The 27,705-nt window shown below is 38.7% G+C and overlaps 1 protein-coding gene across 1 annotated transcript in view; it reads right to left on the bottom strand.

Annotated features, from left to right (window-relative positions):
* Positions 1 to 6,142: 6,142 nt before the first annotated feature.
* Nexmif (neurite extension and migration factor) overlaps positions 6,143 to 27,705 on the bottom strand; it is a 133,166-nt gene continuing 111,603 nt past the window's right edge. The window contains exons 2-4 of the mRNA XM_075957241.1: positions 11,930 to 12,055; positions 6,928 to 11,296; positions 6,143 to 6,354 (exon numbers count right to left, since the gene is read on the bottom strand). Coding sequence (XP_075813356.1) covers positions 6,261 to 6,354; positions 6,928 to 11,296; positions 11,930 to 12,008 — 4,542 coding nt within the window. The 5' untranslated portion in view covers positions 12,009 to 12,055 and the 3' untranslated portion in view covers positions 6,143 to 6,260. The remainder of the gene's footprint in view (positions 6,355 to 6,927; positions 11,297 to 11,929; positions 12,056 to 27,705) is intronic.

Below are 27,705 nucleotides of genomic sequence, written 5' to 3'. Positions count from 1 at the left end.
CAAATATTTAAAACTTTTGCAACAAGAACAACAAAACCAGAGGTGTTACAAGAATAATTTACAAGAAATTCTATAAAACAGCAAGAAGCTCACAAAGTTCATTTTCTTTTGCACAAGATCACTACACTCTTTCACAACGGATTTTCTGTTACAAAATTCCCAACAAAAGTGTATTTTCTTTGTATTGTGGTTTCTAAAACCAGAAACTTCGAAGTAAATATCCTTTTATTAGCACTCAGTGGTGCAGAAAAAGGAGAACTCTCACATACAGACACTTCACATCACTTTTCTAAGAAAAATATACACTTACAAAATATGTTACAAATTGGCACACTTAAAAATATACAAGATTTTGTAGGCGTCTTAAGAGTGATCCTTAAGCTTTATACTTCAATTGACTCTACAGATTATTTATAAAGCTTAATTCTAAAAGAAAAAGGCAAATAATTTCCTAACATTAAAGTTGCAGTGTCGTGTGTCAAACAGAAACAGGTTACATTCATAAAAGGGGCCTCTAAATGTCTTTAATTTTTCTTAAATGTTTAAGGGACATGGGGAAGAAGAAAAATGGGGATAATCATTTTCTTTAGCACCATAAAGCATTTCACTTACCGAAGAGGTGCATTCAGTTCTATGGAAACTAAAGACTAGTAAGTACATTCAATACTCTGGAGGCAGCAAACTCCAGTCAGTGCTACAGCTATCCCAGTGGAGACTCTGAAGCTCTCTACCTCCCTGGGAGTGAAAAACAAAAGGCCCCTTTTAGTTTTCATTCAAGCCTTTTCTTTTGTGCTGTAAAACCAGGCATCACTTGTTCAAAGAGGCAGAATGATTTCAGTATCTCCTTTTCTTTCCTTCCTTCCTTTTTTCCTTCCTTCCTTTTTTCCTTCCTTCCTTTTTCCCTTCCTTCCTTTTTTCCTTCCTTCCTTTCCTTCCCTCTCTCCTTTCCTTTCTTCCCTTCTTCCCTCCCTTCTTCCTTCCTCATCCTCCTTTCTTTAATTTTTAAAAATTTTCAGATTGGGTCTCATACCACAAACCAGACTGGCCTGGAACTCTCAGCAATCCTCCTGCCTAGGATTACAGGCATGAGCCACCATGCCTAGTAACCTTTCTTCATTTTCAGTGGGCTGTCCTTGAGACTCAGAAAGCCCTGAATTTGTTGAACAGACAGACATCCTTTCCATATCATATGGGTGAGTGTTTCTTTAGTGTCTTTAGTATTTATATACCCCAAACTATCTTTAGTATTCATTTACCCAAACACTGATTTTTTTCAAAGCCTCATTCATTCCTTAAAACTTTTACTAAACCTCTCTCTTATAGTGTCCTTCCCCAGTGTTTTATCACTTAGCTATGATTCTCAAACCAAGAGTACACCTCAAGTATCATATAGCTGCAACGGGATCTCTGCTTCATGACTGTAGCTACTGCTTACTGTTGAGTGAAAACTGTGCCTTGAAGGGTAGCCTGCGTAGTCATCAAAACAACCCCATGCTGGTTGGGGACTCTCACGCTGATGATAGTGTTTCCCAAATTAAACAGCCCAACTAAATTTTTTTCTCCTTTGCTTAGGTCTTTGAGAAATATTTATAAAATCCCTAGCCTACATTATATTGACAAGACCTCTATTTGTCATGAAAATGTTTGATTTTGGTACTAAGCCTTCTAAATATAACTATTGGCTTAGTGAATTTTATGATTAGAAAACGAAACTCACATTGGTTTTATTTTATAAAAGGAGATATTTTTTGTGATGATTGGCATCATTTAAAAACTCTGCAAATAAAAAAGAAAACTGCTTAAATTTGACAACTTCTCAGTCATACAGGAGAAAACAAACATTTCTACTTCTAGCAACTAGCTAGGGTTCCATTTCCCTCTTCAGTATAGAAACTCGGCTCTGACTCTTTTTATTTCTCAGAACTGTTCTGGGAGAATCTGTAAATTGTGCATCTCCATCACACTAGTTCAGTTTGGTAAGAGCAAGCTTGACTAAGAGGTCCTTGGATATGCTTTTCTCCTTTATGCAGTAAACACTAATTTAAATCCACTAAAATGGAAATTCACGAGAACTGCAAGAACTCATGAGAAATAATACAGGATGAGAGCTGATTACAGCATTTGAAGCATCCTTCATGCTTCTCTCTTACACACACACACCCTCCTTTGTATTCCCCGCCCCCCAATGATTCTTCCCAGCAAAGAAAGGAGTCAGAGAAGGTGAAAATTTTGTCACAAAAGCCCACCTAGCACCCAGGACTTAAGAGAGGTGGCTAAGGAAGTGATGGACACAGTACTGCAGGAAATTTGAAAAGATTGAAGAAAAGATAAGGCCTTAACACATAATTGCACAGAGCAACAAGAAGTCAGTAGGGAAAGCTGTGCGGAAGCAGCATATGTGAAGCAGATGATATCTGAGACAATGGAGAAGCATAGAGGGCGGTTACAGGTTCAAGCTACTTATTCAGGTCCCTATACAACCTTCAAAGTCCTGAAGACCCTTGGCTGGGGCCATTGTATCTGCACTCTTGTTCCATGTAGTACAGCATTTAACCACAATAGGAGATTGGACCTGTTCTTATACATCTTCAAGAGAAAGCAGTTTCCAACTTTTCTCAAGTGTGTGTGTGTGTGTGCCTGTGTGCGTGTGTGTGTGTTTTGAGTGATTAAGACTAGGAAGGTAGCCCTCTAAACTTTCAGAAGAAAGTCTCTAGCTGAAGTTCTTAGATTCTATCAATTTGGGAGATTGAATCTAATACTATACAAGAAGAAAAATTCTAAGACTGATGAAAGTTAAGGAAGAAGAATAACAGGATATAATTTTCAGCAAAGTAAAGGTTAAAGGAGACTCTGTTGAGGAGGCATTAATAGGAAGCAGCTTCTCAGAAAGGAGAGGTTAGAAGAGAGTAGTCAGAAATTTCAGACCAAGGAAAATCCAGGAGTTTTGACTTGAAGAAATCAACGATAGGGTAAAACACTCTTTTCATCCATTGGTCCTCACTCCACTAAGGCAGTTGGTTGAATAAGAGCTCTCCAGTAAGTTTGGCCTACTATGTTATGACAGAAAGAAAAGAATTCTGAGAGCAGAGACAGGACCAACAGAATGAGAAGTGCTCAACAATCCAGAGCATAGGATAGTGAAGACAATGAGCATCTCTGCCTTGGTCTATTGCTCCCTTCTCAAATTCACTTTCTTGCTAGGTTTCAGTACATCATGACTGGTTACGAATCACTAGTTTATATATTAAAAACATACAATGCACAGCAGGCCGATAAGAAGGTGCTTTCAAATGGCAGATCTCTTTGGAGAAAGATAAGAACCATGCCCTAAACTTGGCCCTTAGTGGTCTCCATAGGAGCAACTGAAAGAGTATCCACTCCAAAGGACTAATGATAAGGTTCTGAAAAGGAAATTGTTTCCAACAGTTTCAAGCTATGCTACCCCATCCTTACCCAGTTCTCCAAAGTTGAACATCATGATGCTTTAAAAAAAAATTGGGACAACTGCTCCTATATTTATTTTTATAAAAACACATTATACTCTTAGAACCTTTTTTTAATTTCTTTTTTAATTTCCACTTTTTGGTTACATCGAAAGCACTCCATTCCTATAAGCCAGCAAGATGACTTTGAGGTCTGGAGTTTTGGGGATCACAATATAGGCTGAGTTGGTGATTCCAAGCAAAAATTCAGCTGCAAAACAGGACAAACAAAAACAAAAACCAAAGACCAGTTCCTAGGATATAGCCATAGCATTTCACGCAAATAGCTAGCTATCAAAGTATCTAGAAACAGAAAAATGTGTTCTTGTTTGATTATTTTCTCTTTTGGATGGCTGTGTAGGGCAGGAGACTTGTTTCAGCTGGTGCCTTGCCACTAAGTAATTTTCTAGGGCTCACTGCACGCAGTGTCAAAGCCTAGGAATGTGCCTGAACTCTCCTCACAGACTTCTCCTCACCCACTCATCCCCACAGACAAAAAGAGACTGATGTTATGAACGCACACAGTCTAGATCATGGGCTTGTTCATTTTACTACCTAGCTGTAAGTAGTAGAGTAAGCTGGTGAAAGGAATCATGGACTGGGAAATGTATATACTTATATACACAATAAGCTCCCTTCCATTTCTCTCTACTTTAAAACGTTGCTTCTCTGTGAATAGATTTATGTGTCAATGACTAGGTAGGTTGCTCTTATTTTATTCAAAAAAATTCTTTTGAAACATCTTCCCTGCTTTGTTAAGTTCCCCTTTCCCCCACCCACTTATCCTCCTCCCTCCCACCCCAGCCTCTATATTCACAAGTTAATAGGTTAGTAACAATATTAGTAAGAATAGTAACAACAACAACAAACAACAACATTAATAATATTAATCCCCTATATTGGTATAGCACTTAGGATCTACAAAGCGCTTTCACATCCGTTATCTCATCTGTGCCACAGTGCATCAGTCATCGGGCACATAGGCCTTTAACTGTGCAAGGAAAAGAGAGCAAATGTTAGGAGTCAAGTGGTGAAAAAAGGGGAAGAAAAGGCTAGTAGTGAGGGATGTTGGAACTGTGAAAGTTTTTTTAAAGGTAGTGGAAGGGAAGGCTGAACCGAAAATGTGATTTTTAAAAATTATTAAAATTTGAGATTTATGTAGCTTCTCTAGGATCACTAATTATAGGCTCAATGTCCTTTATTTATGGATAGAAACCAAATATGAGTGAGTGCATCTCATGTTCCTCTTTTTGGGTCTGGCTTACCTCACTCAGGATAGTGTTTTCTATTTCCATCCATTTGCATGCAAAATTCAAGAAGTCCTTGTTTTTTACTGCTGAGTAGTACTCTAATATGTATATATTCCATACTTTCTTTGTGGGAGCCTAGGCAGTTTGGATGCTCACCTTACTAGACCTGGATGGAGGTGGGTGGTCCTTGGACTTCCCACAGGGCAGGGAACTCTGATCGCTCTTTGGGCTGACAAGGGAGAGGGACTTGATTGGGGAAGGGGGAGGGAAATGGGAGGCGGTGGCGGGGAAGAGACAGAAATCTTTAATAAATAAATAAATTAAAAAAAATAAAAAATTGAGATTTATGTTTATTTATAAGGTATCCAAGAGTAGCCATCCTCAGACTATGTATAGATGGCCTCAATTGGTTGTTTCCACATATTGTTCAACTTACCTGATCTATATGTATTTAAACACATGAAGAAAAACTTTGTCAATTTGCGATGTCATTTTTAAAAATGACATTGGCTTTGCAAGCTCAACATTTAAAGAACACTAAAGCCATGTTGTGAGTGCACTTTTGACAAAACTGGAATAAAACATTTAGGAAACTACTTAAATAAAAGCAATCTATGTATTTCATTTATTATTAGTGTCAATTCTATAGCTATTTTATAATTTATCCCAGACTATAATAAAATATATAAAACTGAGATATAAAGTATCATCAATATAACTTTGCACTTTAAATTACTTTCCGCTACAGATTTTGCTTTGGAAAACAAACTTTCAAAGCAGCTGTTTTATTTCCTTGTACAAGGTTCTGTAAATGCAAATACTCTGTCCCTGATGGACTTAGCTGTTGTGACCTTTAAGCCTTTCCAACATTTTAATCCTTAGACTTAGGAACAAACAAATCTTTATTGTGCCTTGCTTAATTGTTCATGTTTCCACACAAGATAGTAGAGTTTAAAACAGTCAAAAGAATGTATGCATGGATGTGTGTATGTATGTAAACACACATGCATATTGTATACACATGTGTGAGCGTGTATATACATATAGATTTAATAATCACTGATGATGGGGTGAATGTGGAAGATGAGGTAAGAAGATTTGGCACAATTCAAACATTTTCCTTTGTTTTGGTAATTTTTATAACACAACATATGTTTCCACTGTGATCTACAGGTGCTAGCCACAAAAGTGGGGGTGCTTAATAGCAAGAACCACTGGAATGTTTCTAGTATATTAACAGGGACAAGTCCCCCCAAATACTCACAACCAAATGTTGATATAGAAGTAAAACTATATACAGTACAGTTACTTATTTGTAGTTTCGCACAATGTTTTCCTTTTTTTCCTTGTGGGCAAACAGTGCATAAACTACTTGTGCAACTGTATGACTTTTAAAGTCTTTTACACAGAACATCAGATTAAAGTTTGATTTCAAAGACTTATTCCCACAATTTAAATTTTTCTTTAAGCACTTACAGGTCAACATACATACCACAAAGCTTATTTTGAAAGAAATAAAACACAAACATTAAATGTCTTTCTGGAAAATGTGAGTCTCTTCTTCAAACACAGGTAAAACCCCAAATGCTTTTTCTGCTTTTAAGAGATTGTAGTTGGAATCTCTGCAGAAAAAAATCAAAGAATTTATGTCATCTTAGTAAGTTTTAGTGTATGTCCACAAAGGGATCATACCATATAAATATATTGACACCATACTAGATGTCGTCTGACGCAGAATGATAGAGAAAGTACTCTTAATTGCCGTGTGTTGACAAGTAATGCTCTTTTGTTGAAATGATCTTGGCTTTTTGTCTACATGACTTTTTGATTATGTTGTTCAGAATCTGTCTTTATTGCAAAGCCCTTCCATTCCAAAAATCATTCAAGAGCATATTTTAGTTCTATTTTTTAATAAGCAATAATTAATGCAGAGTAGGAGGAAAATGTAGCCTCTGTTAGAACTTATCCCTAGCCTAGCCACAACAAAATTGGCCGATATTTTGAGTGGCTTAAAGGAACAGGGATTTCCATGCACGTTTTTCTTTTTTTTTTTTAATTTGAAAAGGAAGAGAATAGGAAAGAGTCTCTCATGCAAACTTTTGCTTTCAAGAGGGAAAAATGAGGAACTCTGGACTCAGCAGGTAGTAGGAAAGCCAAGGAAACATCTCTTCTTAGCCCTTTTGGTGCAGCATTACCTCAGTTTTTCAAAAGAAGCTGTCCCAGCCTCATCCTTGTGGACCTGTTCTCGTTCCACACGTTTCCCCTTATATTTCTCATCTCGCAGGGTCTTGGAGCTGGCTTTGTGACGATATAATTTCTTGTGTGTTGGTCCATTGTTGCCTGAAGTGCTCACGTCACTGTACTTTTTATCAGAGAAGGCAGATTGAGAGTCCTCATTGTAGCCAGGCATGTCTTCACGACCAGGATCAGCAACTGCTGCTTTCCCGTTGCTTTTGCTCGCACCTTTGACTGATTTGTGATTCTTAGAAGCTCCTGAAGACCCATTATTAACTTTTTTCTTAGATTCTTGTGGTGTACCAGCTAATATTTTGAGGGTTTTTAATTTCAGGCTATTGGAATCAGGAGTGTAGAATGTGTTGGACTCCCCTTGCTGCTCCATGGGTTCCCAAAGGGGCTCCATGGAGGCCATCATGAATCTCTGCACATCTGCCATACCAGAGGCAATGTTGGACAAGATATAGGAAGGCTCTTGAAATTCCCGTTGGTCATCATCCAGAAGGTTGTTGGTATTAGTGACTGTACTCATGTCATTCCAGGCTGGCTTGCTTTCCTTTCCCAAAGCCCAGTCTCCGGAAAGTCCCTTCTGACTTGGAATCTTCACAGAGGCAACAGGACCACCATGTTGAATACATTCAGTCTTTCCACTGGAGGATGTGCTGTTGGGTTGGCCCCCACCACGGCCACTCCCAGTCTGCATTTTCTCTTCATTGACTGCAGCCACATGTTTCCCTTTCTTTGTTGATTTAGAAACCTGGCGGGAGGTTTTGCTAGGTGGCTTTTCACCCCCTTTGTTGCTGGCTTTGGGGGACTTTTTCTTGGCATTTTTCTGTGAAGAACTTTGGCTCACAGCCCCGCTCTTGCCAGGTGAAACTTTCTTTTTTGCTTTTGACACTTTGTTGTTGGCACTGATTTGTCCAGCTGACTCGTCAAAGGTTGACAGGCAAGGGTTATTTTGGAGCAGGCCAACAGAGTCCTCATCGTTGAACATATGGAACTGAAACGGATGGTTATTTACTGTAAAGGCATCATCCACATGGACTTGTTGTGAAAGGGTACCACAGTCCCACTTGATTTTCTCCATGCTGCCCAACGATCCTGGGACACCCTCTTGGAATACCTTCATGGTTCCTAGTGTTTTGACACTCTCACATCTGGTACTCTGAGGAGAAAGGCTGGGTGTGTCCGGTGGAGACATTTCTGAGAGGGAAGAGTGGCGGAACTTGTCAGGAGTGAAGTTGGAGATATCGAGGAGGTCAGTGGACTCTTTTAGTGGTGCGATCTCATCAATGCTCTGCTGGATCACCAGTTTCGGGCTGCAGTGGGCCAAGAAGTCATCAATGATCTCATCATCACCATCGTTTTCACAGGATTTCAAGCTTAAGGGACAATAATTGCTTGAACTGACAGAAAAGGGAGTCATTGAATCAAAGTTAAAGAGCCGGCTGTCATCGTCTGTACTGAGTGGAGCCTGCTGGAAAGGAAAGCAGAGCTCTCCGTTATTAAAGTGACACAATTGATAAGAGTCATCAGATGGGAGATGAGAGTCCTGCACAGAGGCATACAGAATCTTGTTACAACCATTGCTGACACCGTTGAGGCAGACAGGACTGTATGTTAGAGTTGTGAGGTTATTCTCCATGGAGACTACTTGGGACACTTCGAATTCATCAGATTGGTTTGTGGCGATCTCCCTTGAGACTTCAGTCATGAACTCTTGTGGGCCAGATGTAACCTTGTTGGACCACATGCTTCCATAGTTGCTTGCTTCCATTTTGAAGTCATGAGATGATTGTTGCAGCTCAGACTCAGAAGATGAGGACAGCACACAGTCCTGAGAAGACTGGAGAGGTACAAATGATTTTTCCATTTGAGCAAGGCTGGCTTCATTTTGATCTGGAGAATGGCTGGTGAAGTATGAGATACTAGTATTATTTGACAAGTCAGAAGCATCTAACAGTGTTTGCAGATACCCTCCAGGGATAACAGGTATATTAGCGGCAACATTAGCAGAAGATAAAGGCATTTCAGAAGAGCAGGTGGTTGGTAAGAAAGTGGAATTCTTAACCTTTGTCTCGTGAAATTCAGACAGATGGGAACCGTTTGAGGTTCCAGGAATGACTTCATTTTTTAAATTAGCCTTGGAGGATTGGTCTTCTAAGACAGGGCTCATTTGAACTGGTTTGTTTTCTTGTCCGGTTTTGATTTTTTTGGATTTTAGCCTAGCTTCACTTTTAAATTTAATTTTGTTGAGCACTTTCCTTTCTGGCCCTTTAAACTCTGAGTCTTGAGTTTTGACTTTGACTGAGTCAGGGACTATGATGCCATCTAAATGTGACCCACTGGCACAGCTTGGAGCAGCAAGAGGTGCTGACTTTGGTGTACCTTTGAAGCTGCCTTCTTCTTTGCGATTACTAGCTTGTTTTTGATCACTGCAGAATGAAACCTGCTTACTGCTTGCTGAAGATTCCATGGATTGGATCTTTTGAATCTTGTGTCTGTTGCCAAGCTTAGATTTTCGTTTACGAGCAGGTGGCAGGAATGACACCTCAAAGTTACCTGGTTCAAAGCTTTGCTTCTGGCATAAGGGTGTTTTGATGGCGTCTGTGTTGCTGTTTCTCTGCTTTTTCTTCTTTTGCCAGAAGCCCTTCAAAGGTGCTAACTTGGCATACTTACTGAGCTGATTCTCACTCAAATTTACTGTTGTCTCACTGGCATCTACCTTACTTAGCTTCACCAGCATGTTCTTCTCACCTTTAAAACGATTGATGATGATATATTTGATAATAACAGGGGGCTCCTTGCGGGTTGCTTTTCTTCTCTTTTTGGGACACCATTCATCATCATCATCTTCTTTCGAACCACCTGGAAGCCATTCCTTCCTCTCATTTACTTTTTCCCCTTCTAGTGAGTCAATATCATATAGATAATCTTCACTGTATCTGACTTTTCTCTTGGCTCTCAGTCCATAGTTCTGCTGGGAGGATGAGCTTCCAGAATTAGTTTCCCGAGACATATAGCGGCTACAGTCTTTGATCTCCCCCATGGCATCATATGAGACTTCAATGAAGGAATTATCATCACTGAAAGTTCCTGGTGTCTCCAGGGAATTAGTAAGATGGTCCGGCTTTGGGTTCGTAAATTGCTCTACCTCAAGCCCACTGCATGGTTTATTATTTAATTCAGGCTTTTCTTCATTATCTGTTTCATGTTTTTTCTCTATACTTTTGTCTTCATGCACTTCCTCTTTGTCTTTTTTCTTGTCCATGTTTTTATCTTCCTCTCCCCAGATGATGCTCACATCAGGGACCTTGAATTGAGAAAAATCGCTGCTCTGCTTGAGGATTCCACTCTTAGATTCCCTCTTGGGACATGTAGTAAAGACACTGGGGAAAAAATTGAATTGGGCATCTTCCTGCATCAGAAGGGTGGTCTTATCTCGAATATTGTCCTGAAAGGACTCGTATCGAATTTTGAGGGAGCAGACATCACTGCCCAGTGTTGACTCATCATCATCGAACATATAGTTATCCACATCTTCTTCAGAGAAAAGGTTAACAGACAGTTCATTCTTGGAACAGAGGTCAAGTAGTTCAATCTTACTCTCACTAATAAAAGTCTCAAAGTAACCCCAATCCTGATTGGAGTTCGCCAGTAAAGCTTCTTCTGTATTGCACTTATCTAACAGTAATGCCTCATAATAACCTTTCTGAGTTGGATCTTCCAAGTCAATGTCAGGCTTTTCAGTTTCTCGCCTATCTCCTGCCCTTGGTTTTTGCAGGGGGAAGCCTAACAGCTGGTCTGAAAACAGCTGCTCTCCATATTTCATATTTTCTCCAGCATTAATGCACTGAATCCCTATATCAGAGACTGCACATGTTTCATAATCTCTATTTGGATCACTGACTTTTAGACTGATCCCTGGTTCAGGATCTACTGTTTCTTTTGACTCCATGAAGCAACCTAAGCAAGTCCGGCTTGGCTGCATGAAGCAGTCTCCATTCAGAGCCGACATGCCTGCGGGCTCCATGATGGCAAATGGTGCTTTCTCACACTCACTGGGCAGCGACCATGTGTTCAGGCCTTTTGCAACTCCAGATGTGAGGGAGATGGCATTCACAGAAGCGCTATTAGCGGAATGATCAGGTGCTTCAATCAGGCCCAAAGGAGATAGAGGGCTCTGCACACACGGCTTCTTAGGTGGCAGAGGTAGGAAACCCCTAGGAAACATTGGGGGCTCTTTTTGTACCACTGGTATAGGTTGGACTGGTGTAGTAGCTTCTAGAGCTACAAATGACTTCATTGCCACATCCTGGTCCTCTGAGTCTAGACAAAAAGGAAATAAAAACATGAATAAAGTTAAAGATCTTAGATAAGATTCATTAAGTCTCTTTTCCTTAGTCAGTTTCTAACACCTGGATATCAGAGCCTTTTTCTCTAGCTTTATGAATCACCACCAAAACAGTAATAAAATAACCCTGATTTAATACTGAAAATTCATACAAGTGAAAAATAATCAGTTTTAGGTTCAGATTCTTCTTGAAGAAAAGATAGAGCCCCATCAGAAATGGTGAAAGAATTGGACTGATGGATCAATTGAAAAGTCAAAGCTTTCAGAGGGGGAAAGGCACAGGGTGCCATTCATCATTTCAGCTATGAGACACATAGCCATACTTGCAAACTTATGTTAGAGAGGTTCCTAGTGAATTACATACTTGTAATTTACTAGCAACTTTGAGGAACTTCATTTAGCAGATGGATTTGACAGCCCAAGCTGATTTATCTGAGAACTCTCAGGGATTCTTCTAGCTCGGTTAAAGATTTGACAATTTAGATTTACATCAACTTTTGATGTATTTTGGATTCAACCTGTCTCAAGTTTTTATATACTGAAAATCTACATTAATTAAAAAAAGACTACCAGGAAAAATAATGTATACGGCAATTAAACTCTCTTACCATTTTCTTTGATCCCATTAATCAGACTGTTTTCTTCATCGGCTGAGGCAGCAATGACTTTATCTTGTTGGTTATCCATGGATGTAGCTTCTTACTGTTTCATCCCAATTTCAAATGTCGTTCAACCTGAACATTTCAAAAACATAATGTTAGTCATTCAGTTTGTCTTCTTTTGTATTTTACATGTTATTTCAGTTAGAGGGCTTTAAAAACACTCACTGGGATCGGTTTTCTACATCGGCTTCATTATTTATGCTGGTTTTGGTTTTGAGTTTACACCTACCATATAAGGTACTTATATTTCCTACCAACAACTATATACTATAGCACCCAAAACAAAAAAACAGAGGAAGCAGTGAAATGTAAAAAAATTAGCTTAAATTATAGCTGCCCAATTAGGAAATATGCAAAGTCTAGGATAAGTAAATAATGTGCATATATGTGGAGATTAGTTTTGTTTACTTTGTTTCTACTTTAGAGGATGGAAGTTCTTCAAAGACAAACCAATTCACTTTTATACATTCATAGTTAATTTCTTTTTATTGTTAAAATAAAATTACATCATTTTGCTATATCCCCTTTCCTTCCTCCAGATCCTACCATGTCCCTCTCCTTGTTTCACTCCCTCTCTAATTCCTGCCTTCATTTTTGATATATTTATATCTATACATCTATATCTTTATCTATATTCATATATATACCTATATATCACACTTATTTTCTCTGTGTCTTAAACTTTGATTTCTAACGTTGAAAGGGATAGAGGACTCCTTAGTTTCTTGATTTGACTTCAATAGAATTTTGATAACCATTCCTCTAAAAACACATCAAGATTTTTAAAAATGTGAATATAATTAAGATCAAGATTTTGTGAAAAGGTTGCAGCCTTGTGTGATACTTTTAAGACGCAGTACAAACATCTATAGCTCTTCATTTTTGCCCATTTACTTGGGTATTAGATAGATTGGATATGACAGATCATTCCACCTGAGATAAAGGTGACCATCAAGTGCCACTCCATAAATCCCTACTCATTTCGGCTAACCTCTATCCCTAAACATTCTTCCCAGTCAAGTTTTCTTCCCTTTATTTAAAAGCACACACGTTAGTAATAAGGCCATATGCTATCACATGCCTGTAATTATTAGTACTCAGTAGGCAGAAGCAAGTTAGAGGTCAGATTGGTCTACATAGTGAGACCATGACTCAAAAACAAAGCAAAATAAAACAGGGCCTGCTGAACTCCTCTGGGACCTACCTTCTATGAGACACCAGGTATGCCTACTATTTCTAACCCCATGGACCTTCCTGGCTACCTCTGGGACTTCCCTTTCTGGTACCTACCAGGTAGAGCCATTCTTCCTACAGACCTGCCCTGTCCCTCCACCAGAACTTCTTTCACCATTGTAGCCAGGTAGGCCTATTCTCTACTCCACCTGGTTACTATGGGAACTCCTTTCTTACATCATCAGTAGATTCTGCTCCTTCCCATCCTATAATTCCAACCAGCTCTTCTGAAACTTTCTTTCCCTATCGTGCCAAGTAGTCTCTTCTTCCAACTTATAGAGCATCCCTTTCTCTGAGTCACTGGGTAGATGTCACTTTGTTTATCCTCATGGGACTCTGGGCTCTTCTGGGATCTTGCTTCCACATGCTTCCAGGCCACCTGTCTCCCCAAGAATCTTCTATCCTCAAAGTTCAGATTAGGAACACTACTCCTGACACTATAAATTTGTTCCTCCAGTGGTTCCCAGTGTTTCCAGGGAAGTCCTACTCCTCAATACCACACCCAGTTTCTTGAGAGCTCCTGTCCTCAGCCTTCTATAGTAATGCTCTCGTGGATGTTATATATGCTTACACTGAAACAAGAAAGGTGCTTTGAAGAAAAAAAATGATTTGACTAACAAACTACTTCAGGTGCACAAATTCTAGTACAGAGACAAAAGTAACATGAAAAAACAGAACATGTCCCCCTGTGGTGGTTTAAATGAGAATGTCCCCGAGAGGCTCAGATATTTGAATATTTAGTACCCTGTTAGTAGGCTATTTGGGTAGGTTTAGGAGGTTTGTCCTCGTTGGAGGGAGTACCTCACTTGAGACAGGCTTTGAGAGTTTAAAGGAGTTAACTATCTCTACTTCCTGCTTTCAGGTCAAGATGTGAGCTCTCAGCTTCAAGCTCCAGCCATCACGCTTGCTTGCTGTCACAATTCCTCTCCATGACAACCTTATCACCACACTCTGGTACAGGCCTTTTTTTTTTTTTTTTTGGTTTTTCGAGACAGGGTTTCTCTGTGGTTTTGGAGCCTGTCCTGGAACTAGCTCTTGTAGACCAGGCCGGTCCCGAACTCACAGAGATCCGCCTGCCTCTGCCTCCCAAGTACTGGGATTAAAGGCATGTGCCACCACCGCCCGGCTCCTTATCACTCTGGGAACATAAGCCAAATAAACCCTTCCATCTATCAAGTTGCCTTGGCCATGATGTTTTATCACATCAACAGAAAATTAGCAAATATAGCACCCCCAAATACCATTACCAATCTCACAGTAATGAACGCTAATGAAAGTGACTGAGAAGATCTTCCTGACAAAGAATTCAAAAGAATGATTATAACTGTGTTCAAACAACTCAAAGAGGATTGACATATAGTCTAAGGAAACCAAATAGCTGAATGAAATGTGGAAGTCAATTCAAGATATGAAAATACAATTTAATCAAAAGAAAAGAATTGTTAAAATCCAAATTGAAATGACGCTGGAAATGAAAAACTTAGTAAGTCAAATAAAAATCCCACTGGAAACCATTACTGAAAGAATGGGTCATGTGGAAGGTACAGTGTTGGTGTGAAGAGGAACTCTATCACTCAGTAAAGGACAATAGAATTTAAAAAATAAGCAAAACACAGGGGAACTTTGAAATACCTTGAAAATATCTAATATTTGAATTATGGGTATAAATGAAATATGCCACAGTGAATGCATGGTGACTATTTTTAATAAAATGATAGAAGAAAATTTCCTAAACTTAGAAAAAGGGATGTCCATCCAGGTAGAAGGGACCTATACAACACACTAGAAAAGAAATGCCCCCAAGAAATTGTTAATGCTAAACATAAAAATACAGTCTAAAGAAATGGCATTGAAAGCTACAAGAAGAAATTGTTAGATCACTTATAAAAACAGGTCCACCAAAATAAACCTGATTACTTCACATAAACTTTAATGCCAGACAAGCCTGCAAATATGTATTCCAAGTTCTGAAAGACCAAAATTGTCAACACAGACTATCATATTCAGCAAAACTATAAATTAAAATTTAAGGAAAAATAAAGCCTTACCATAATAAAAATAGATTAGAGGAATTTGTGACCACTAAACAAGTTCTATAGAGTTCACTGGGAAGAATATGCCAGTCCGTTGAAGGAGCTGTGGGCAGGCCTGCTTTTTGTCCTGCCCGGCTCCTGCATGGCTAGCTTAGCCCCAGAAATGACAACACACAAATTATATTCTTTTAAACACTGCTTGGCCTATTATATCTAGCCTCTTCTTGGCTAACTCTCACATCTTGATTAACCCATTTCTAATGAGTGTAGCACCATGAGGTGGTGTGTGTCTTACCGGGAATATTCTTAACCTGCATCCATCTCGGAGAGGAGAGCTATGCCGTGTGCCTGGAGAGGAGAGCCATGGCGTCTGCCTAACTTCCCTTCTTCCCAGCATTCTGTTCTGTTTACTCTACCCACCTATGTTCTAACCTATCAGGCCAAGCAGTTTCTTTATTAATTAACCAATGAAATCAACAGATTGATATATGACACTCCCACATCACCAGTCTAAAGTGAAGGACAAACACACTCAAGAAGTCATAGTGAATATAAGTAATTTCAGAACAGTTAATCAAAAGAGATATATGAAAACAGCAACGTCACAACAAATAACAGGAATTACTAAACACTGTCCAATAATAACTCTCAATATTAAAGATCTCAAGTTCCCCAGTAATTAACATTTTGGATTATAAAACAGGATCTATCTATCCATCTTCCTGCTGCCTTGAAGGAACACACTTCAGCATCAAGGACAGATACCACCTTGATGTGGGATTCCCCTCTGTATGCTAGACTGTATTATAATTAGTGTAGTTTTGTGTGATTATTCGGTTCTGGGTGACTGGGAAACCAAAAAGCAGTCTCTGTTTACAAATGGCACCCAATGTTTGGAAGCATACATCCACATAAAGCATAAGAAATCTTGAAAAAGTGGCTTCTAGATCCACAAAATGGGAGTCAATTGGAGTTTCTCAGTAGCCACATTTTTTTTTCAGAGTGGCTTTGTTTGCTGGTCATGAGCAGAGGCATGACTCCTTTAAGAAACGACTTCCTGACTCTCTATTAGCAGCAAAACCTGTATGGTTTCTCCAAGAAATGACTTCCTGGTTCATTCTGGCAGCATAAATTGTTCTGGATCTTTCAGGAGGTCTTTCTTGAATGGGGTTTGTGGGTAGCTTGTTGTAAGTTATTTGGTAGCAGCATGGGCCAATTGTTTTCTAGAGTTGGGGTGGTAAACATGGCTTCCAGAGCTGGTGGTAAATGGACCTCTGCCATGTTGGAAAGCTAAGCAGCTTGGAACCAACAGTTAAAATGCCTGCTTAACAGTTTACAACAGTGATCAAAAAAGGGTTACAGATACTCAATAAAGACACATTCAGACAGAAATAAACCTCTGAACTGATCATAGTATGTTTAAATAAATATATGTAGGCTTAAGAATAAAAGAAAAAAATGACTATAGGCAATTATAGAAAGAAATAGTTTCAAAAATAATATAAAAGAGTATAGATAGTCATAGATTAAAGTAGTAAAGAGAGTAAAAAATGTGCCATGCAAAGGTGGAATATACACAGAGAATCTAGATTATATATATATATGTATGTACATATATATATATATATATATATATATATATTTGTGTTTTCTTTGAATTTTTGCTTGTTAATGAGGTAACTGCAGAGAGACATTTGATTGTGGTGGCTGCTAAGCTAAACCAACATAAAGGTATCTTGACTTTAAAATTTGAGTCTAAAAAAATGTTACTTTGGAAAAGAGATTCTGCTTTTGTTTCCACAGAAGATGAGAACCTGTGGATTCCTTCTAGTCTAATGTGGTTTGATGGAACAAGACTCTCTGAAAGGTCTCCATGAACCCTAAAAATGCTTCACCCAAAAGCAGCAGGAAGCAGTTCGGAGAAAAACAATGCCCAAATTTCCAAAATGATTGTTTATAAATTTTATTTTTATTTTGAAGGGGTTGGTTATAAATGATTATAAATGATATAGAGATGAATATTTTGCATTTGTATAGAGCTTGGTCTATTGTTATTAAAGTAAATTTTGTTACACTGTGTATATGTATTTTTGCTCTTGTTTAAGGTATTGTGTTTGTGCAGGTCATTTGAAAATGTAATGTATAGTTAAAATTACAGATTAATAGATTTATTATAGTTAAACTTTTTGTCATGTTAGGTTTTCTAGATATACAAAGATATATTTCAGTTTGATAGATAATCTTCAACACTTTAAAGACCTATAGAATATGTCATTTAAAAGGTTTAAGAACCTAGACTTTTCCCAACAGTGAAACATGTCTGCTTCTGGCAGCAACAATTACTTCAGCGAGGATGGTGGACATTGAAGAAACTTGTTATGGAATTTGCCTTCAGTGTGACAAGGCTAGCCATTTTGGCAATAAACTGCTCTTGCCTAGACTGCTTAATGGTGTTCTGTGTAAACTGGACATGCAGGATCCACAGAAAAATGACTGCTGAATCTGCCTAAAGAAGGTGAAACAGTACTCCAAGGTTCCTGCTTCATGGAAGAGTATGCTAGACATTCTAAAGGACACAGAAGAAAGTGACTGACAAACTGCCAATATAGGCAGAACTGTCCTTCAAATTTCCTGCTTCATGGAAAAGTCTGATGGATACTATAGACCTGTAGGCTAAAGATGGATGCCCCAATGGTACAGAAGTTTGGGTTCTCTGTCAATTCTAGAACTTTGGAGGTTGTTTACAATACACTTCCTGTTTACTTAGGTAATATTATAACCTTCGGGGATCTTTGATGGAGATGAGGACAGATAGTTATAGTTACAGTTTTTCTTAGTTATGATAAAAGATAAATTAGATATGAAACTTTAGATGCACAAAGATAAAATAGATGATAAAATATTTTCTTTAATTTTGCGAGATACAAATAGACTAAATATTGTAAGTGTAATTCTTGCTTGATACCTGTTTTGCTATATGTAATTTTACTATGTTATAGTTCAAATCTTCCTTGTTATTTAGATAGAAAAGGGAAAATGATGTGGGATTCCCCTCTGTATGCTATGAATATGTTTTATTACAATTGGTTAATAAAGAAGCTGCTTTGGCCTAGGGCAGGGTAGAATATAGGTAGGTGAAAAACCTAAACTGAATGCAGAGAAAAAGAAGGTAGAAACAAACAGATGCCATGTAGCTGCAGAAGGAGAAAGTCACCAGAACATGTACCAATAAGACACAACCTCATGGCCATACAGATTAATAGAAATGGGTTAATTTAAGATATAAGAGCTAGCTAGGAATACACTTGAGCTGTGGCCAAATATTGATATAGTTTTTGTGTGATTATTCAGTTCTGTGTGGCCAGAAAACCAAAAGGCCGTCTCTATTTACATCACCTCATGGTTGAAAGGATAGAAAAAGATATTCAAAGCAAATGGAACTAACAAACAAGGAGACATAGACTTAAAATGGACTTCAAAACAATACAAGTCTAAAGAGATAGGAAAGGAAACTACATACTAGAGAAAAATTCCTTACAATTTGAAACATATGTACCAAAAACAGGTGCAACAAATTCCATAAAAGACAAATTAGTAGATTTAAAATCACAGATGAGACTCAACATAGTAATAGTGGGTGCCTTCAGTACTCTACTGTTATCACAGGCAGATTATCTAAATAAAAAAAGCAACCAGAAAATCATTGGACTTAAATAATATCATTAATCAAATAAATATAACGGACATCTATAGAGCATTCTACTTGAACACTAAAGAATATATATTCTCAGCAGCTCATAGAACTTTTTCAATAATTGATCACATATTAGGATACAAAATAAGTATTAACAAATAAGGAATGTTAAAATAATATTCTATATTCTATGTAATCACAATGGAATAAAGCTAGATTTCAACAGTAATAGAAATTAAAGAAAGTACACAAACTCACGGAGATTAAACAATACACAACTGAATGGTGTGTCTCTAGAGAAATCAATAAAGAATATAAAATAAATATAACTGAATAGAAATGAAACCACTGGAAATGAAAACATATAGGACACAGGGAAACTACCTTTCAGATGAAAGTTTGCAGTACTAAATACTTATATAAAATTTTGAGATATTTGAAATTACTAACTTAATGATGCACCTTAAAGTCTTGGAAAAAAGAACAAACCAAAGCAAAAGACAGTGGATGACATCAGATAATAAAAATAAAGATTGAAATTAATGAACTAGAAACAACAGTAACAACAACAAATAATTTAAAGAATCAAAGAGCTGGTTCTTTGGAAAAATAAATAGTATTAATAAACTCTTAGCCAAGTTAGCCAGGAGAAACAGTTAATGCAAACATTATGGCCATTACTTAAAAATTAAATAATTAAAATTAATGCAATTACAAATGAAGAGAGAAAATACAATAGATAACAATGGAATTTAGAAAATCATAAGGACATTAGGGAATCCCATTCTCAATAAGTATACACAAGCACACACACAGAGAATACACACATATACAAACATGCACATGCACGAACACCCTCCCTTCCCCAGCTATAAACCTAATCAAGAAAACAATCAATAATTGGGATCTCATGAAACTAAAAACTTCTGTACAAAAACGTAAAAGATCAATTGAACAAAGAGGCAGGTACCAGGGCTCATAGCTTCTACTTTGTGATGGACATATTAATATGGGAAGGGAAAATTTTGTGGGGTCCTATCCTTAAACAAAGAATGACAAATAGCTAATGACTGCTTGGAGAGAATTAGCCTCTCCCAGGGATGAACTCCCTTATTGGTTGTCCAATACAGAATGGCAGTCGTGAAACTATATACACACAAACAAAAAATGGACTCAGCAGGTTGTATTTATATATTTGTGCATACACACACATGTGCACATGCATTTATAACAAGAATAATTAAAGAAATAGAAGTTACCAACTTGAGGGTGGTTGCGACATGACAGAGGTTGGAGGGATATGCTGGAGGAAGGTTGGGAAGTGGGGGAAAGTGATATAATTTTATTTCAATTAAGACAGAGGCATATTTAAAATAAATAAACAAATAAATTAATCAATGCATTATTTGTAGATTTCAATCCTTAGTGTCTTCTAGTCTTTTATGTTTATTGTTAATTTCAAGAAGGTCTATTTTTAGTACCAGAAAGGTCACACAGAAAGAGGAGTTATGTGGCTAATATCATAATGAACATAATGGCATGAGAATAACTCAGGACTTTAATAAAAATATCAGATATTCTAGTCTTAAAAAACCAAAGTGTTTTCTTCCCAATTATTACCATTTTCAACCTCTACCTACAAGAAGGCTATACAAATGCAAATTTCTGTGTTACTGACCTGTACTTTTACTCTCTTCAGGAAAACATAGTAGTGAAACACTGTTTCATACAAATATTTATTATTGCTAAGAACTAATGTTCTATGAAATATATAAAGGAGCAATATACTTAAGTATCAAAAATTATCCAATCTCTCACTTCAGTCTATCATCTAAGGAAGTGCTAGAAAATCATAGGTATGATGACTGGCTTTAAAATGTTCTATTAGCCTTGCATATAATATTCATCTAAATCAGAATTCAACTTCTTAAGTCTTATTTCCTTTTTACTCTGTTTATATTTTTCCTATATTCAATAATCTAAATATTCTTGCTTTTATGTTCTTTTTATAACTAATATAATATCATACAATAAAACAAAAATTAACACATCAATTTTGGACAAAACAGAAGGAAAAGAACTCAAGAGAAGGCATAAGAGATCCACTCGTTTGCACACTCAAAAATCCAATAAAAACACTAAACTGAAAACCAAAATATATACACAGAGGGCCTGGAACAGACCTGTGCAGGCCTGGGATCATTGTAGTTTTTCCTGTCTACTGCAGGGGGAAGTTTCTCTGACGATGGCTGAGTAAGGCACTGATCTATGAGTATAGTAGAATGTCATTATCAGTCATTTTATTGCTATGTTATTTAGTAGAACAGTAGTATTTGGTTTTACCCAACATCCTTGGGCCATCTAGTTTCAGGTTCTTGGTCACCCAGGCAATGTCAGGTATGGATTCCATTTGAACAGTGGGCCTTAAGTTAAATCAGATATTGGCTGGTTACTCCCATAAGCTCTGTGTCACCTTTGCCCTAGAATATCTTGCAGGCAGCACAACATTGTAGATAAAGGGTTTGTGGCTGGATTGGTGCTTATATTTTGGTATTTATTATGCAGAGTACCTTCCTGTAACAAAGATTCTAGAATGGAGGGGTGAAGGCTCTGTGAAGGCACCAATACGACTTCTCCATGTTCAATGAGTTGTGTAGGTGTTGTGTTCAGCAATGAGGTGTTGCCATCAGTTTGTGGAGAACAATCTATATTATGTTCTCTTAATATGTGACCTTTTTGCTTCTAGGCATTTTACACTGAAGATTCTCTTTGCCAGGCATGCCTGTCCTTCCTCAGTTCTTTCCTATCCTCTCACCTTTTTATCTTTTCCCTACTCAACTGTATTTTGACACATTCTTTAACTCTTACCGCTCTTAACAAAATTAGTGTCTGCCCTTTAGGATCTCAAAAATCTTTGATCTCTTTCATGTTTATCCATCACTTCTTTATGTCTGGTATCACCTAAAAGGCTATATGGTACTGCTTATCTCTAAAGAGCCTGATTTAGAGTGTGGTTTGTACTCTGTAAAATTTGCTTTAAGATGATGTTGAATAGTGTGAAAAGCAGAGAGGGAATTTGGGAACAGTACACATTGGGCCAACTTTGGTACGTATAAGAAGATATAGCAGATAATACATACTGAGACTATGCTGTGGAGTTATTCAGAAGGACACCACAGAGTTTTAAGTGGTGAAGAACATTAGGACCAATGATAATGGTAGAGACAAATGTAGGAAGATAAGGCCAGGCATGCTAACTCATAACTAATCCCAACACTCGAGAAATTGATGCAGGATGATCATCACCAGTTTGAGATTAGCCTTGGGCTATAGAGTGAAACTTGGTCACAAAAAAGACAAAGAGGTATTTTAGGAGATAAAAGTTAAGTTTAAAATGTAAAAAACGAAAACAAAAATCCCTAGAATCAGGGATCAGGAAACAGAAGAGGAAAAAAGATATTAGCATTCAGCAGAACTATAGACATGTGCTGTAGAGCCTTGGTGATGGAAAGTAGTCAGCATATAGAAGAAGTGAATACATGGTTGTGAAAAGAACATTGTAAGCAGGTGGGTTTCAGGCCAGAGTAGCCTCAGAAAAGTCTGTATGCAGGATGTTTATATGAATAAAGCAGGTGAATATTAAGACTGTCATGTGCCACATGGATAATGAAGCTAACTTGGGCATAGCTGTCACAGTGGAAAATGAGCAATCAACTAGGAAATTGGTGCTGATGGTAGGTAATCTACAGATTTTGTCAGAGACTGAAATGAAACAAAAAGACAGTACTGCTGTGCCAAACATGTCCATAGAAGGTGTTCCAGGCCAATCTAGCTAGCTTTGTTCATAGCCATTCTTCCCAGTCAAATTCTAGTCAGCAGAAGAATTAGTAAAGCAGATAGCATTATCATTTATAATTCTGCCTTGTTTGTGCTAATTTCTGATACATCACAAGATTCCAAGGATCTAGGTTAGGAATATGTACTTATTGGTTTAAAATTTTAAAAAGGTGTATGTAGACATTGAGAGCTTGTTCAGAAGTTCTAGCAAGGGAGTACAACTACTCATAGACCTCAAAGACTGGTCCTTCTCAATTAAGTGAAGTTCATCCTATTCAACCTAGTGCTGGCTTTGAGAGGGATGCATAGGGAGCAGTGAAAGAGGAAGGGGACACCTGCCTAGCAGTCACATCAGCCAACCCAGCCTGGCAATCATCGGGGTGACAGATGCTGCAGCCAGATTGTACACCTGTCAGAATGGCTAAGATCAAAAACATAAGTGACAGTTCATACTGGAGAGGATGTGAAGCAAAGGGAACAACTCCTCCATTGCTGGTGGGAGCACAAACTTGAACAGCCACTTTGGGAATCAATATGGTGATTTCTCAGAAAACTGGGAATCAATCTACCTCAGGACCCAGCAATATCACTCCTGGGCATCTACCCAAATGATGCTCCTTCCTACGCCAAGGACACTTGCTCATCTATGTTTATAGAGCTTTATTTGTAATAAAGCCAGAAACTGTAAACAACCTACATGTCCATCAACTGAAGAATGGATAAAGAAAATGTGGTACATGCAGGTAAACGGATGGAACTAGAGAAAAAAATCATCCTGAGAGAGATAGCCCAGACCCAGAAAGACATGGTATGTACTCACTCATAAGAGGATATTAGTTGAAAAGTAAAGGAGAATCATGCTACAATCCACAGACCTACAGAGGCTAAGTAAAGGGAAAGGCCCAAGGGGGGCTGCATAGATCTCACTGTGAAGGGGAAATAAAATAGATTTTGCAGTGGACTGGGGGCAGGCTGGGATGGAAACAGGAGAGATTAGTTTGGGGGAGGGAGAGATGCTTGGAATAGGGGGACATTTGGGGGGTTAGGTAGAAACCTAGCACAATGGAAGCTCCCTGGAATCTACAAGGGTGACCCTATGGATGACTCTTAGTAATTGGGGATACAGAACCTGAACAAGCTATCTTCTATAACTAGGCAAGGCTCCAGTGGTGGGAATAGGACATCAAACCAGCCACAAAACCTCAACCTTCAATTTGTCCTGCTTGTAAGATGTGCTGGGGTAAATGTGGCACAGAACTTGTGGGAGAGACCAATCAATGATTGGCCACAACACAAGAGGGGACCCATGTCTAATATTGCCCAGAAAGCCAGGAACCAAAGTCTGGATAGCCCAAAGACCTCGGATAGAATCAAACACGACTGGAAAAAAGTCCATGAAATGAATCTTAATGATACTCTGCAATACTTATAGACCAGAGCCTACAATCATCATCAGAGATGTTCCATCTAGCAACTGATAGGAGCAGATGCAGAGACCCAGAGCCAAGCAATAGGTAGAGTTTTTGGAATTCCATGGAATAGAGGGATGAAGGACTGACTGTGGGAGCCAGAGGAGTCAAGGACACCACATGAATAGGACCCACAGAACCAACTAACCAGGGCTCACAGAGACTGAAGTGACAATCAGGGAGCCTGTATGGGTCTGGACTAGGTCCCCTCATAAATGTTATGGCTGTGTAGTTTGCTGTTTTTGTGGGACTCCTAACAGTGAGAGTGGGCGTATCTATGACTCTTTTGCCTGCTTTTGTGACCGGACCCTTTTCCTGCTATTGGTTGTCTCACCCAGCCTTGATATAATATCATGTGCCTAGTCTTATTGCAACATGATATGCCATGTTCAGCTGATGTCCTTAGGAGGCCTGTTACTTTGCATATATGTTTTCAGGGCTGAACATTTGATACTGACATGAAAGCAGGAGCAGCTGTGGAGGTCAGTGCTGAAGCCTTCCTGGGAGCTCTCAGATATGCAAACGTAGCACCGGACTTGTTCAAATTCCAGGAAGAAGGGCTGGCTGTTGAAAACAGCCAGGGTAGGAAGTGTCTGCTCAGCCTAATTCTTTTTTATCTAGTTTTTGCAAGTTCCGTTGGCTGCCTTGAGGCCCCCATTGTGGGCAAAGTTCTCCCCAACAGTGTGAATATTGTAATATTTAATAAAACAGTAAAAATATCTGAAATTCTACCTCTTAAATTTTCTATATTCCCTTTGGATCTTTGTTCAGGTAGATAGGTTTTATTTTTTTAGCTCAAAAATTTTTTAATTGATTTTTATTGAGCTCTAAATTTTTCTCTGCTCCCCTCATGCCTCTCCCCTCCCTTTCAAACCTCTCCCAAGGTCCCCACACTCCCAGTTTACGCAGGAGATCTTGTCTTTTTCTACTTCCCATGTACATTATATCTATGTAAGTCTCTCTTACTGTCCTCATTGTTGTCTATGTTCTCTGGGATTGTGGTTTGTAGGCTGTTTTTCTTTGCTTTTTGTTTAAAAACCACCTATGACCGAGTACATGTGATAATTATTTTTCTGTGTCTGGGTTACCTCACTCAACATGATGTTTTCTAGCTCCGTCCATTTGCCTGCAAAATTCAAGATGTCATTATTTGTTTCTGCTGTGTAGTACTCCATTGTGTAAATATACCACATTTTCCTTATTCATTCTTTGGGCAAGGGGCATTTAGGTTGTTTCCAGGTTCTGGCTATGACAAACAAAGCTGCTATGAACATAGTTGAGTACATGTCCTTGTAGCACGATTGAGCATCCTTTGGATATATACCCAAAAGTGATATTGCTGGGTCTTGAGGAACGTTGTTTCCTAATTTTCTGAGAAATCACCACACTGACAATCAAAGGCCTGCCCAAAATTTTCAATAAGCTCCATCAGGGGCTTGGCCTAGAGCTCCTCAATCCTCATTTCATTCTTACATACATGCTTCTACATTTGGGCTTTCCTTTTGCCTCGTTCATATTGGTAGTGGAATTTTTGAGCAGGCTCTTTATTATGGTTTGGTTGTATTTGTAGAGGTTGCTGAAGTCCCCCCCCCCATATGAGTGGCCATCACGTACAGGATTGGCCTTGAGCCAGGCGTCACAGACATAGCTTAAGTAGTCCTGGTAGGGATTTACAGTGGGGTCCATGGAGTTTAAGATGAAACTAGCCACTGAGACTCAAGCCTTCCTCAGACATGCCGGGGTCATTCTTGTCTGGTACTGGATGTCCTGGGCTGCCAGTCAGGCCATCAGCTCTGTTCCCAAAAGCATTAGAACCACCAGCTGCTTCCTTACTGGGACTGGAAACACCCATCACGTCTGGCTGCTTCAGGAGCTGCAAAATTTCACCTCCAAGATTATGAGGCACATGTTGCCCTCAGAAGGTGAGTCCACCAGGTCTTCCTTGTCCAGTATGGCCTACTAGTAGGTTGACACCATCACTTATGGGCTCTGCACTGGGGTTCTGGCTGTGCATCTCTTTGGGTTTGGGCTCCCAACTCAGCGTAGCTGCTGCCACTGCATTCCCACCATGTTCTTTTTACTCCATTTGTCTGTAAAATCTCCTACTGTAGTATGGATACTTGGCTCAGCTAAATGCGTAGGAGCCATTTTAGGTGATTTTATGACTGCATCAATAAAGAAAGAAACTTTCCCTTGTTCTCTGAAGCATCACAAAGTGAAAGTAATTCAAGAGCTGACAGGCTTCCTTGAGCTCCGGGCTTTTTATCTTTATTATTTAACTTTCTTTTCTAATCTTCACACACACACACACACACACACACACACACACACAGAGAGAGAGAGAGAGAGAGAGAGAGAGAGAGAGAGAGAGAGAGATACATACACATACACGGCTGTTTTGGAATAAACTGTCCAGGTTTACGGGGTTTTGAATAACAATTGAATCATATTTATGCTGTGGGTTAAAGCAATCTCATATATCAAATTTTACAGTGCAGACCCATCACTGGGAAACTCACTTGGCCCTTGTACGTAATATTCTGTCTTTAAACTGTTACCTATACACTCCCATGTCTTTGAATTTACAGAACCTTCTTCAGGGAGCCAAGGGAAGTGTCTAAAAATAAAAATAGAGAACTTTCCTAAGTTCTTTAGTGCTCCATGACAAGGAGTGGAATGCAGGAGTGACAGAAGCATTCGAAGGAAGCGAGCACCTTTTGACTCTCGCAGTCCCATGGCTACTCCTGGCCCTTTCCTTTTTTCCCCTTGGTAACCTTCTCATTTTTATTTTTATTTATATTATATTTTTAGCCAGTCTCCTAGTCTGACTCTTTTTACCCTTTTTATATATTGATCATGGCTGTACTCATTCTTGATGTGTTCTCCTGCATTATTGCTCTACAGCTGGATACCACTTGACCTGAACCTCCATGAGTAAGGGTCTCTATCAGCTAGGTGTCAAGTGGGAGGACCATGGCTTGAGGAATATAAGAGACAAAAACAGTAGGTAGGACCAGGGGAAAATGGTCAAGGTCAGCAGAGAGCTAGATCAGCTAATGTTGTCAAAGAAAATACAGGACACCTCAAGACATAGTTGTCTCAGGACTGATAACTACAGCCCCAGGGGAAGAATCAGATCCCTAGAAACCATAGCCTTGACTCCTTCTGGATTGGATCCTGCCATATTTGCTCCTGAAGAAGGACACAGAACTAATGTTCCCTTTATCCTTTCATCAGGGCCTCTGAGAAAGTCATGGGTTGGTTTGGCTCCCAACAGTACTGAACAACCAACTGGTGTGCTCTCCATCAGAGAAGATGGTTTCTCCCACTCTCAGCATTCCTTAGTTGTGTGTAGTTCTTTGTGGAGGCTAGAAGCCTCACGGGATTCCCCTATTTCAACTTGATATGTTTATTATTGCTCTCCTTGTTCAGCTCATGTTTAGTCAGTCATGTTGG

Source organism: Microtus pennsylvanicus, chromosome X (genome assembly GCF_037038515.1).
Source record: "Microtus pennsylvanicus isolate mMicPen1 chromosome X, mMicPen1.hap1, whole genome shotgun sequence".
NCBI lineage: Eukaryota > Metazoa > Chordata > Mammalia > Rodentia > Cricetidae > Microtus > Microtus pennsylvanicus.
Note: the sequence above shows the minus strand (reverse complement) of the source record. Positions and strands in the feature narration are given on the sequence as shown.